Source organism: Chlamydotis macqueenii, chromosome 19 (assembly GCF_036417535.1).
Source record: "Chlamydotis macqueenii isolate bChlMac1 chromosome 19, bChlMac1.mat, whole genome shotgun sequence".
Taxonomy (NCBI): Eukaryota; Metazoa; Chordata; class Aves; order Otidiformes; family Otididae; genus Chlamydotis; species Chlamydotis macqueenii.
In genome coordinates, this window is record NC_141574.1 from 4,686,065 (window position 1) to 4,700,035 (window position 13,971).

Sequence of the window (13,971 nt, forward strand, 5' to 3'; positions counted from 1 at the left end):
TGAAGCCACAAAATCAGGGCCTGCAGCTGTTCACAAAAAAAATACTTTTTAAAAGAATGAGAATCTAAAAGCAAACAGAAGGTATGAAATTCACCAGGTACAGGGTGTTGAGTGATAATTTTTCTAGAGGTACTTTTGTTATTTCCATATTATCAGCAGAATATCCACCATCACTTGCACCGACCTGCAAAACTTAATGAAGCTCCTGTTAACTAACAATGCAAACGTTAGCTCAGATCTCAGAAATGCATGAAGGCACTTTCAAAGAGTAAAAGAAGTTGATGAAGACTGGAAAAAAATCTGCACTAAAAAAGGGCTAGCTACTTTACAGGCAGTTCTGAAGGGTGGAAAATCCTCAATGTATTTATAAAACAAAACAAAAAAAACCCCTCAACTATGGGAACTGTTCCTAACACTTCATGAGACAGCCTAGATGCAAATATCTAACCAAGTAAATATAAACTAAGTAGTATAGACAGCTTCTGGCCAATTTATATTAAAAATAACCATGAAGACATGAGCTTAAACAAGTAGTTTATTTAGCATACTTAACAAATCCTTGCACATGGTAATTTCCAAAGTCCTCTGACCTTTTTCCAAAAATCCCTGTTTTTATGATTCAAGTGCTCTAATTGCTCTGCTTGTGAGGACCAACGTAGGCAACTAGCATTAACCTTCTTAAAAATAAAGTAAGATTAGACTGACTTTGGAAGTGACTCCTTCAACATCTCAGAATCTTCTGGCTCATAATAAGGTTCCAAAATAGGTTTTAATTTTACTTCTTCTGGTAGTTTTTGAGTCTCTTCTCTCCTGCTTCCATCTCTTAAAAGTGGAACCAATGTTTTCCAGTTTTTCCCTGAAACTAAAAAGGAAAGGAATGGTTATTTTTTTCCCCTCCACAGACATAGAAGAAAATATACAAGTGGTTTAAATAGGAGGCTGATGAAAGAAGAAGAAAGAAGCAAGAAGAAAGGGCTTTGTGGTTTTCTTCCCCATAGTGTTCCATGAGTTTTCCATACTTCAGCTGGCAAGAACAGCAGAGACTGATTGTACAGTTAAATACTTCTGTGCTGGATGCTCAGCTCCCAAACTAGAGAGTTTGGAGCCTCTAAAGTAGCTTCCTGGCTGTCTGTCTCCCATCGTACACAGTTCCATTACCTTAGGATTTACACATATTATCTGCCTTGTAAAATCTGCAGTCAGAATGATGACTCTATGGGGCTTCTGTTCTAAAGAGTAAAACTGCTGTGTGAATAATGAGCCCACTTAATCCTTCACATTTTGTGCTGACTGAAAATTCCATTAACTTAACTACTGCCATTATCATTAAGTGCATAAAACTGACTGCCCTCTAACACTTAATCGATGCTGCTTCTATCACCTGTGTGTAGCCCATACTAGGATTTAGGTCCCCAAAACCCTCACCTCTGCCAGGCTTAATAGAGTAACTGGGATTTCTTTTGAAGTCCCCAGAATACCCAGGGTCTTCGTTGATTATGCCCAGATTAGTATTCCATGTGGACCAGTTCACTTCTTCAACCCTGGGGAGAGAACAAAACCAGTATCTATTCTAAGGATCACCAGACAACTTCAGGATGAGTTTATATCACAAACTGCCACCTCTCAAGCCTCAGATCTGACCCAGAAAACAGATTAAACTGGCTACTGTAGACAGTGTTTGTGCACTACTTTGAGTGCTCCAGGGGGAACGTTCTGCTTCCCATTACCAGATACCTTAATGTTGTTTGTCTATAAAAGATTGTTCATTTGACAAACAAATAGGTTACCTAAAGCACCATCTGTAATCATCTTGGCCGTCAGGTGTGACCCCCACCAAGACCTGCTTCCCAGACCGGAACGAGCGCCTCACACAGTTCAAGTAGCTGTTTTCAATATCCAAGATTGTGATGGCTCTCTAACAGGTAAAAGAAAGCAGACCACTGAGAGGCTGCTGTTTCAAAGTCATACAAATACTGAATTCTGCCTTTATTTTAAAAACCTTGAACTTTTATCATTGTCACCATCTTAGAGCAGGCATCGTAACCATCTCTGAAACATTCTCCTCTGTTAATATGTCATTAAAAAAGCTGAATTACTGCCCTGTGATTAAAACTATGAAGTTTCCTTTCTTACCTCAAACAAAAACTGATGTGCCTCTGACATTCTGGTAAAGGTCATTTTTCCCCCTTGCATAATCCCTGTCTTCAAGTCTGATCAGGATTTTCCTTCATCAAAAGCCCAAATAATTCTGTCTAATTACAAAAGTACTTCTCTTTAATTCTGAACATCTGTGGAACACTGGGAACATCTGCTCAGGCAAAACATCAAATATGCATGGAAAAGGAACTAATATACTTTTTTTAGGAACTGTTCAGGGAAATCAGAAAGATGCAGTGACTTGTTATTTAGAAACATGTCTGTTCCTAAAGATTCTCTCTGAAATTTCTTATGATTCCCCACACCCTCCTTCTTGGATAGAAGTCTCGTATAAGTACCTGGAGTTTCCAGATGCTCTTGCTCTCCTGTGCAATTTTGTTCACAGTTTCCCCCATCAGTGCAATAAGCATGTTGAGCAGGAGGATGTATGTAAGGATGACATAGAGAACCAAAAGGATGACAAACACAGACTTAAACCTGTAGTTCTCTGTGAACTCCAGGTCCCCCATGCCAATAGTGAACTTGAAAAGCTCCAAGCAGGTATAATACAGACTATTGTAGGATGTGCGGCCTCGTTTCGTATGGCAGCATCGGGCGTGTTCAGGGCTATTCGTGTCTTGCCCCTCATTGTCATCTTCAATTAAAGTCACCACAGCTGTTGCAAAAGAGGAATCACATGCAGGATGAAAATACAATTTGAGATCATAGTTCCATTGCAAGCAATGAAAATGAACATAAAGGTAAGACATGTTGTCTTCATGGTGCGTTGTCCCCAGTGAAATTGCTCTATAAAATATTCCCCATAACAGACATCCTCTCAGAAGGTGTTGTCTCAGTTCTATCTAGATAGAACAGGACGACTGTTTTTCCATTCAGCTTTGCAAAGGAGGTTGACACCCAGGGGTGAAAAGCTGTATGAAATTACTATACATAATTGTTACTCTGAAGAGATTTCCTTTGTAATGAGGTTAATTTGTTAGCTTTTAGTTGGAAACAAAAAGTCTACACCACTTGAAAAATAATATTTTCTGAGATTCTTTAAGATACAAAAAGTAACTCCAAGTATGATATTACCTGTGGAAAATCCCAAGAGGAATACTAGATAGACAAACATGAAGCGACATAAATCTCTAAGGATCATCTGTAACATGGAAACAGAATATTTTTATATTGCTAAAACTTGAATATAAACTGCAGCAAAATCTGGTAGAAAATACTGCTTCAGCTCAAGAAGGCATTTGCTGTGAACTGGCTATTCATGCATTAAACTGTTGTTTATCCTGCTGAGATAACAAACTTTAATACAGAAAACATTTTTCTCTGTTATTCATGCAACAGTTTACACACATATGCAAGACATATGCACGCCAAATAGTTTCATCTTTGTCAGTATAAACCAGATTAAGACAGCTGCATCCTTCTTCCCATCCTGGGATAGCTGTCTACATCATATATACAGGTTTATTAGCCAGCTACTGCCTCTTAGCTAACTGCTCTGTTTGGTCACATTTTAACTATACCTAACGAAATTTCCAGCTGGTAGAACACTGTGCCATTTCACACCAGAGCAGTCTGCATTGTTCTCAGTCTACTTTCATCCATATCTATCCAACTGTAGTTAGTTTGAAGCCGGCCAAGTAATAATGATAATAATAATAATAATAATAATATCCAGACTGCTATAAAATGTATGGATGAGGAGCAGGAGATTTTTCTACATAACTTAAATTGTATCACTTCACTCAGAAGATAATGGTCAAGTGCAGTAAACTGAAATGAGATTTCCCAGTGGAACTGGAAATTGGGCTGTTGGCAGCAGTTTCCTGATCTGAGCACTCTGCTGGCCTCACCACCCACTGGACTGACCTTCGCAATCATGACAGAGTAAATGCCCATCTGCTGGAAGCCACGGGTGTAGTACAGCATGTTAGCCCAGCCCAGTGCCAAGGAGAAGACCATGGAAGCCACGTACAGTTCCTGGCCACAGAAGTACAGCACCACAGAGCTCAGGAGGAGCAAGGAGTGAACAAAGCTGAAAGACAAGCATGGTCTGAATTCAGAGTACTGAGCTGGTAGTGGGAACAGAGGAGCCCCATGAGGTATAAAGCAGAATGAGGGATTCTCCAAAACAGAAAAGAGCCTTGGCAGACACTTCCTTTCTTCCCTTCATTCTTTCCCTTCTCAGATCCTACAGTTCCTCTTGCAAACTCCCAGTTTCCCCACATGCAAACTTCTGTACTCTCATCCCTGCTCTTCCTTGTGACTGGAGGGAAGAAAAGTCCTTGAAGATGCTCATTTCTTCAGCACTCCCTCTCTTCCCACGGACACATGAAATTGCCCTGTTTAGCTGCACTCCAGCTGGGAAGAGAAAGGGCCTAAATTATCGAGACGCAACGCTCCCTTTAGGAATGGGAGGATTTCTGCACATCCAATGCATGCACTTGATGGCAAGTCCAACTTGGGATCTATTCCTAACTCTGCTGCATGACACAGTCACTGAACTTCTAGACACTTCATGTGCTTTACCTCCAAAGGAGGCTACTGATCCAGACCCACTTGTTCAAGCGCTATGATATCCACTGGTAAGTATTTTGTAAGAACCCAGAAAATCATAGCAAAGCATGCACTTATTAAAAGTGGCTTCAGCCAAAGCTACAGATCTCACACACTCATCTGTTTCGTGCTGAAATGCAATCAAAGATATTGGAGCTTACAAAAGAACCTCACTGTAGCTGTCAACTATCAGCGTCTTGAGTGACGGGCGTCTCTGCAGGAAATACTGTATCTGGAAAAAAAACAGGAATGAAGACCAGGTTTGCATCCAAAGAGGGATTAAGTATCCCACATGAAAGCATCACCTAAGCACCGATACCTACACCAGGGAGCTGGTACCTATAAAACTCCTCATAAGAACAGCTCAAAAACAACACTGGCGCAAGATCTAGGGAGGGATCTTCCAGTAACACCAGACTTCTCTTACATCTGGTGTCTCTTTTGAAGACAAAACAACCTATTCAGTCACTGGTTTGAGGACCTGTGATTCACTGTACACTCTCCATTGACTGCCAAGAGGAAGCAGGAGGACTTTAAGCTAGGACAGGCAATCTTTAATAGAGGCCTGGCTATTGGCAATACCCCACTCCTAAGCTTTGGCCAGCCTGGTTGCCGAGATGCTGATTGACTTCTAGGGATTCTCTTTTTTTTTTATACAATAGATAAAACTGTATCTTAGCTTATTAGTAACCTGAGAACTCCTAATCAGGCCTCTTGACTAAAACATGGATTACCTTAGCGGTCAATGCTAAAGTATAGGAAAGGTATGTCTGATTCTCTCCTACACCTACTCAAAGAGCAAAAAGGAAAAGTTTCAAATATCTTACCCCTCTGAAAAAAAAATAGAGACCTCCAAGTACACTCAGGATCTCTCCAGTCACTCGAAAATATTCCCCGGTGCTGTGACCAAATGTGAAGGGAGGCTGTATAAGACAGGAACACAGATATGTTCAGCAGAACTGGAGCTAGGAAAGACCTGTCCTTGCCAGCAGCTGAAAGCAACTACATTTCTAGGGGAACAGGCTAAGTGTTGCAGCAAGAAGGCAAGACTGGGAAGCAAGCAGGGTCAAAATCTCCCTCCTGCCTTCAGGAAATAGGAAAATTCTGATGTTAGGAGCACAGATTCAAATGGGAGGCAGATCTGGGATATCATGCACTGGGTGGTTCCCCTGATATATGACAGCAGTAACATACCTTTTCCTTCTTCTGTACAGGTCTGTAGTAAGCAGCTGCAGTGAGGATGATGATATGAATGGTATAGACAAAGAAGTTGAAGTAAAATAAGTGTTTAACAAACCGGTCCCACTTGTCTTGCAGCAGCTTGTTAAGGGGTTCCACCAGCAGCATCTCATGACGGTTCTGAGCGGAAAGAGAAAGAGAAGAATATTGATGGAAGCAGTATGTACTGGACTTTGAAAACTCCAAATGATATTCATCTTCAGCAAACATTCTCTCTAGTACCCTTAAACTCAGGAAGGGACATTGTTGTTTTACAGAAATGAGGCAAAAGATGCACTGTATGGAATACGGAGCTCTTCCCCAACAGTGTCCCAGCCTCTCAATAAAATACCCCAAGGTGCATACTCACCGGTGTTTCACTACTGTAAGCAATAATCTCAAGCACAGAATTTTTCTCGCATGTGTCTATACATGACAGGTCATAAAGAGATGAGTGGACAGGTCCATAAGCCCATTCAGTGAATTTCCTAGACAAGTGTCTGCACTCAGGATCTTTGATCTCTCGTCTGAGGATGTATGCGAAAATCTAATTGCAAAAGAACAACACAGCCATCATTTCAGTGCTAATGGACTTCTAGTTTCTCAGTATCTCCACAAGACAGGATGGCTAATTTCTCCCTAGTTTAACTGTGCTGAAGTCAACCCACTGAGGCACTGCAGAGATCAAAGTCCAAAGTAAACAAAATTAAATTTTCTCACTGGATGCTGAGGGATAAGAAATACAAGTACTGCTTACAACTTGCAATTATCTGTTTCAAATCTGCAAGAGAAAAGAAGCGATGTATGTTACACATCTCCGAGCATACAGTCATTTTGAATGGGGACTGCCAGAAGATGAGTTATATCAGCCAGTCAAAAGTACAAGGGCTCTAGTAGTTCAGATGATAGCAGAGACCCACTTTCTGTTTCCACCTGGGCTGCCTTGCATACCAGTGGTATATGAACAATGCCAGCTGGGCAGACATACAGGCTTCACAGCCTTTAAGGTCTATGCAGTTTTGCATGTTAAACTGCAGCATCAATTCCTCTTAACTAAAAGGCCCCAACAGTAAGCAGTGATAAAGTCTGTCCTGCATAAGTGTTTTGCATGTACTCTGTATAAACTGATAAAGTAATGGGACAGTTAAACACATTTGCTCACCTACCCCTATCTTCCCTGTTTTGGCTGCCAGAGTTAATGGAGTCAGCCCTTTCTTGTTGGTGAGTTCTTCTAGCTTCAGGATTGGATTAATTTTGGCACCGAGGATCAATATGTTATTGTACATCTTGGTAACAAACTTGGTATTATCCTTAGTATTATCTGCAATCTCCACCAGCGTGTGCAGGACCATATTGCCCATGGAGTCCTCGGCGGCAATGTTGGCTGCCTGGTAGGGGTTCTCAAGGAGGAATTTCACAATGCAGAGCTGGTTGGTGCAGGCAGCCAGAGACAAAGGCAGCTCCCCTACAGGAAAACAATGGAAGTAAGTGGTCAGAAAACCCCTTACTACACATGCATAAGCAGAAAGAAGATCATGTTTTCATCTTTCACCATGAGAAGAGGTGAATTTTTCTGTCTGTTACAGCACCAATTCTTGTGGCAGCTGTTAGAATCACATTTTCTTTGGTTTAACTGCATCACAGAAACATGGCTGCTTAAAAAAGCACCAAAAGAAGAGCTAGCAGGTTACAACCTTTCAAAGGATAGTGTCCAGAAAACAAAGGGATGCAGACACCAAGCTCACACTGAACACCATCAACTACCAACTGTGTTTCTTTATAATCTCACCCTCTGGGAGTAAATATTTGGACTAAGTGGTGGAACAGCCCATCTGGTACTTCTGTGCCTCCAGTCCCACATAAACAGGATTATTTAACAGCTTGCACTTGGGATAATGCTAGGACAACTCAATCAATAAAGCCCATATTGTGCTTGCTCCTACCAAAATAAAAGCCAGGTTTCCCTTTGATTTTCCTGAAGAACTCTCCACAGGCTCTTGCATGAACATCTGCTCCGTTCTGGACCAAGAGCTTCACCAGGTACATGTTCCTTCTCTCAATGGCGATGTGAAGTGCAGTCTGGCCTACAGAGACACTCATCAGACAGAAATCTTCAACAGTTAATACAGACTGAGACCTTTCAGGCACCACAGTTTGTTCACATAAGATTAATTCGTTCTTCAGGTAAGATGGTGTAACTGAGAGCTTTGCAACTAAAAAGGTCTAGAATTGAATAAAAAATTATGGCACAGACAGCAAATGCAAGTCCCCTGAACTTGTTGGTAAAGCACTGTATATCAAAAGTGGCAGAATATCGCACCTGACACTAACAATCAGTGCATTCGTACTCGGGCAATCACACACTGGAACTTCGGGATGCTGCATCCTCAGGTATAAGGCTTCATGCACAAGACTGCCTGAAAGCCCTGCCTAACCCTATCTTCAGTCTTAGGACCAAGAGTATTCACTGTAGTAGCCATTTCTCTTACCCTTGTAGTAGTTGTCAGTATACTCCGCATTAACAAACTCTTTCAGGGTTCCAGTTTTCCTTGCAATATCCAGCAGCAAGGGAATGGTGTCATTTTTCCCATCATGTAGATTCAGCATGGCTTTCAGTAAACAGGTTTTCCCGGTTTCTGGCTCTATAACACAAAAAATTGCAGCTATACAGAAATTATTCCAAACCTACCATCTACTCCCAGGCATGCAGGAATTAATGAGGTTCTTTTCGGAAGACCAGAAAACTCATTCAGGGTTTCACAGACAGTTTCAACTTTTCTGAATTCTCCTGTAACCTTACAATCAATGGGTTGCCCAGTCAATGGGGAAGTCCTGGCTGTTAGAGGACCTCCTGCAGACACTTAAGATAATTATTTTTTTTTGTTTTCATCTCAGGAGCAAAGAAACTTAAGATATGTGACGCTAAAGGGTACCTTTGAACTCATCATCTGTGAGATGCTTCAAGGTTCTGTTAAGGTAGAGTAGCAGATCATCCAGGTCCCTTGTGTTGCCTTGGGCTACAGCATCAAAGATCCTTCTGCGGTCATAAAATTTGAAAGCTTTTTCTGAGCAGCCTGTGATGGAATCTGTAGATAGGAGCCTAACAAGCGCACATTTCTGTTACTTAAAGTTAGATACTTAGCAGACTTTTTATAAACTACCAGAATACTATTTTTTATTTGCTTATGTGATGTACTAAGCACTACAGTTTAGTATAGATGGATCTGCAGAGTCTACAAGATCAACGAAGTCTGCAAGCAACTGTCCTGATAAAGTTATTATCTCTTGATGAGAAGTTGAGAACAAGACTTAAAAGAGGCATTGAAGTATGGCAGTCTAACTGCAGGCCTGGGAGCCAGGGGATCCCATGTTCTTATTCTGAATGTTGTCCATTCACTGAACAGCCTCAAGTGAGCGAACTAAGGCCTACCACTAATTTTGGGCAAGATATCCAGGGACTAAATTTTCAGAGATGCCAACAACAGCAGCTATTGTAACTTTCAGATGCAACACACCTTATTTTAGCGTAGAAAACAGTGAAACTGAAAAAATGGGCATGCTCATGTAGAGAGAATAAATGCTACTCTAAGAAACAGTCTACAGCTGTCAAACTGTTCATTACAACCAAATCTTACGAGGCCAACTTACTTGTGAAGTTTTCCCCTTTCCAAATTGGCATGAAATTTGATGACAGAAGGTGCCATCAGGTGATCCATCTGGTAAAAGGAGTCCATGGGAGCCATGTCCTTGTCACTATCCCCCATCACAAACCGCCCACGTCTTGCAAAGATGTTGCTTTTGGGTGGCTGCACCTTGGTGCTGAGTGTACCCTGGAGGCTGTCAGGCGTTTCCACCATGGAGTCCTCCCCATCCGTGTGTTCATCTGTCACTTCAGATTCCTCCATGTCAGAACTGCCAAATTTCTTCATCTTCCCAAGAATGGAAGACATGATGAGCAGGCAGTCTGTGAGGAACGATACAAACATCTCAAGTCAGCACTTTACAGGGCCTAAGACTACAGCAGGGAATAGATTGGTTGCTCTCATCCCAGAAGTGAGATGGGTGGACACATATTCAGTATGCCCAGAGTTGGAACAGTTTAGTAGATCATTACCTCCATGCTGTTTGTTACTGTCCCCACTGCTCTTAACCATTTCAGAATGGAGAAAGCAAGCCAGAGTGTCCCAGAGCTTGCCAGCCACATCACTGCTGAGCTGACTACTTCTGCTTAAAACACCTCCAATCGTTGTTAAAGTCTGAACAATCTCAAACCTGAACAATCTCTGCTTTTCTTCTCTACTTTCTAACTGGTTTGTGCCACAATATATTCTCAGGATTATATCAGGCAAGTGAAAAAAGCCTGCTTGTACCACAATGATATGTCAGTGATGCTGATCGCAGAGGGCTTCCTGCATATAGAAAAATTATCACTTCATGGCTTTACCAGCGTTACAGCAGTGCTAGATGAAAATCGGAGCATGCGACTCTTGGAAGATGAGTGTCACCTCAAACATGAGACACGGAAACAGAAAGGGAAAGATTACCACAGATAAGAGATGATTGTAAGACCACATGTCTGATTTACAACCACAAAGAATTTGACACAAGTTAACAGACACACTATACTGAAAGTAGAACAGGCTGCTTTTTTTTTTTTTTTTGCTTTCTTATAAAACTGCTTTAATCAGGCAAATCTTGGCTTTCATGCCACTGAATGCAAAATATTCTGGAACTCCAGCAGCGGAGACAGGAATGTATCATATTTGAACTGCTGCATAGCTGGCTTTTAGAGAGAGGTGAACAGCCTTAGAAACATACTCCAAAATCCTAGATTGCTTGGAAATCTTACGGCTTTGAGTATTACAAAATCTTTTAAAAGCCTTCAATTATACACCAAATTACAGCAGTCAGTAATTTTCTCTGTGCATTCAGTGTGAAAACAACAAAACAGCACCACAAACACATTCCAAGGTTGTTTCTCTTCACAAAAATATTCTGAGGGGTTGTCTGCATACCTACCTTGTATACTAAAGCTAGAATTTCAGTTCTATGGGACTAGTAATATTCACATGAAGAGTTGCTTACATTTTCCTGTGCAAGTAGGATAGGAAGGAAACTTTTGTCAGACATTTGCATTTTCTATAATTTGGTACAACATACATGTAAAGAAAACATCAATTTGCAAACTTGAACATTTAGGGTTACTGGAAGCAAAACAACATAATATAGATGAAACACTAATGACTGCAGTTTAACTCACTATGTCCTCTGAGCTCACTTTTCTTTCTGTCCTTAAAATCACTCTGAAAAAGTAACATATCTCATTAACTTAATTGTTCTATAAATAAGAAATTATATCTAGAAAAATATTTCCATTTGGACTATGATACTAAAAATACAGAAGAACAATTACGTCAGTGAAAAAGTTATTAAAATGGTTTTATAAAAAAATACACAGGGAATACGGCTATGTATAATTTTAATTTTTTCTTATTTAATGTAGATTAAGCCAAAAATGTCGGAGAAATTACTATGGAAAATGGAATCACTTATTTTCCATAGAATAGATGCAACACTGAAATCCACAGGATAGACTCAATCCTGTCTCACTGGCAATTTGCTCAAATCTGTTTTAGTCATTATATGTGCTTTCATTTCTAATCCTGTTGGTAATATCTTTCTTAATGAAGATATAGCCGCATTTCCTCGTGACCATGAATTTGCAAGGAAAATAACCTTCAAAATTTTGCAGAAGGATTCTTAAAAAAAACCAAAAACCCAAACCCATTATCTTTCCTAAAAAAATACACAACCTACTTGAACTCTTTGAATCCAATCTACATTGAAGTTTGATACAATAAATGAGATAAGGAAATACTTTTGCTAGAATGTCTACCCACATCACAACATATAATAAATACTAAAGAGAGTTTACAAATAACGAACACCATGCTGTTCAAATATACCTGCAGAACTTACATATATTGCAAAAAATCCTGTCTTCCACAAAATAGTCCTGTCTCAGTAAACGCCCTCTGATCTACAGGAATTTGTTGCCGGATATTCCTCCTCCAAGGTGCCTGGACTGAGAAGCCCTCAGAGTTTGCTTCTGCACTTCATTTGTCTGCAAAAGTGTTTTATGCGTCTGACGATTTTTAGAATCACGGGAAGTTCACTAGAAGAACAGAGAATAGAATAATAAGATCATTAAGAACAATTCTGAAACCAGAAGCATCAGTAGCTTTTATTCCCAGGAGTTTAGCAAAGCTTTTTACAAGAATTGCAGTAAGTTGCTGTTGTTTTTCCCTCCTCTTTAATTGCATTTAGTAATGGCTACTCTTCTCCAGATTTCCTCTTTGTAAATACACTCAAGCTTGCAAAAAAACCCAAACCACCAGACAACAATTGTTTCTGTGGGTCACAGTTTCATTTCAATTTACAAAACTTCGTAAAAATATGCCACAGCTCTTCTCTGAGATCTGTCATCTTTCAGGACATATTTCTTGGATGCTGCTGTAAAGCCCCACCAAGTATTTTAAAGAGAAACTGATTCTGATCACAGTTGAGGGAGAACTAATGACAGAAAGGCCTAAGGCCATTCTCTTGTTCCATGTTCCTATCGTGTTTATTTAAATAATATATATGTAACAGTCAGCTTGTAAGTATTAACGTCATCAGGAAAAAAAAATTCTTATCTAATCCAGGATGGATTTAACAGCCTTAAAAATGAAGAACTGTGTCATATATTGTCAAATATATCATTTATATAAGATCTTTCTGCCAAAATCTAGCCTAGAGAAACAGGTTTTCCACCAGGCTGAGCTGATAGGCCATAGCTCTTAGGCTAGAAGCAACCTCCAAGCCTCTAGCTGCTGAAGTCTTGACTTAGATCATGAAATTATTCAGTGTAATTATTTGGTTTATGTTTTGCAAAAGTTAACTCTTTCTAGTTTTGCCATCTATAAGTAATATATTTGCCTATTTAATAGCAAGCTAATTAAACTACTTAAAACACCTACAGCATTGTACTCAAAAGAAATAAAATGCCTATTTATTAATGCATGAGTATAGATTACCAACAAGCCAGGTCCTTAGCTGGTGCTCCTGGAGCTTTGCTGAGCAGAGCATCTCATTCAACATCACGATTAACTCCTTCACCGTTTCCAAAGCAGAGACTCAGTAAGAACACTCTATGGATCAGTGGAGGGTCTCCCTTATTCAGTCTCTAGCTTGTTGCTGGTCTCTTTTGCTAAATGCTCCTTCTCTCTCTTCTCCCATCCCAGGTATCAGCTCTTTTCAGTCTTACTGTGGTCTGATGTACACACTTCAGGAGCTTTCTGCTGTTTTCTGAGTTTTGATGCCTCCTCTATCAGCCTCCTTGACCTGTATTTCTTGTGAAGATGTTATTTCCTCCTTACCAGCAGCACTCCATTGCTTTTTCCAACAGTTATTGGATGTATCATATTCCATCTCAGCAGGGACCTGGTTAAAGGTGTAAGCTCATAAGGCAATGTGAATGCTTATCAAAATAGGCCGGTAAAAAACAAGAAGGAATTTATTCCATTTTCTTGGGCCTGCATCCAACATGCTGCACAGGCTTTTTGTGACTTCTGGGCTTGAGAGTGATTTTACCGATTAAAAGCCTTCTCCACTACTGCAGATGGAAAAACATCAGCAGATGTGCTAGAGATATTAAAGATGCATCCAAAGCTGACCTGCAGGTCAGAGATATCGTGGCCTGGTTTTAGGTTCTATTAGTGAAGGCAAGACTTTTACCAGCTTCTGGAAACAAATACCACATGATTTCATGGTTAACAGCATGCTGGAATAGTATCGTCAGCTCTTTCCAGTTATTCAATCAAAATGAAAGCAGATCTGCTGATACAAAAAATAGTTTATAATAAAATAAAAAAAAAAAAAAAGGGAAACAACATATAGCAAATTCACTTTTTACAAACCCTTTAATCTAGTCTACACTTTTTCTATAATTTCTATATATGTCAGTAGTTCCCTAAACATGGCATGGAACAGATGCATGTAGGA

General features: G+C 40.1%; 1 protein-coding gene across 2 annotated transcripts; it reads right to left on the reverse strand.

The window, feature by feature from the left end:
* Positions 1-539: 539 nt before the first annotated feature.
* On the reverse strand, positions 540-13,478 carry TRPV1 (transient receptor potential cation channel subfamily V member 1). 2 transcript variants are annotated; one of them, XM_086763409.1, is made up of 16 exons: positions 13,005-13,478; positions 9,577-9,892; positions 8,862-9,028; positions 8,418-8,570; positions 7,872-8,012; positions 7,095-7,393; positions 6,299-6,475; positions 5,905-6,069; positions 5,538-5,633; positions 4,872-4,942; positions 4,024-4,189; positions 3,232-3,298; positions 2,496-2,812; positions 1,788-1,915; positions 1,426-1,541; positions 540-862 (listed from the first exon to the last, which is right to left on the reverse strand). In XM_086763409.1, exons 1-16 carry the CDS (start codon positions 13,066-13,068, stop codon positions 696-698), a joined length of 2,610 nt encoding a protein of 869 aa, XP_086619535.1. In that variant the 5' UTR covers positions 13,069-13,478; the 3' UTR covers positions 540-695. The 2 variants fall into 2 exon arrangements, with proteins under 2 accessions (XP_086619535.1, XP_010121370.2); XM_010123068.2 differs by lacking the exon at positions 13,005-13,478 and having other exon boundaries at positions 9,577-9,990.
* Positions 13,479-13,971: the final 493 nt, after the last annotated feature.

Bases quoted from the DNA above. Each gene is read 5' to 3' on its own strand.
- TRPV1 (XM_086763409.1), bottom strand. From the start codon at position 13,068: ATGTTGAATGAGATGCTCTGCTCAGCAAAGCTCCAGGAGCACCAGCTA. The intron at 6,476-7,094 runs GTAGGTGAGCAA...TTTTGCAATTAG, and splicing joins CCAAAACAGGGAAGATAGGG to ATTTTCGCATACATCCTCAG. The intron at 1,916-2,495 runs GTACTTATACGA...TTTACCTGTTAG, and splicing joins AGAGCATCTGGAAACTCCAG to AGAGCCATCACAATCTTGGA.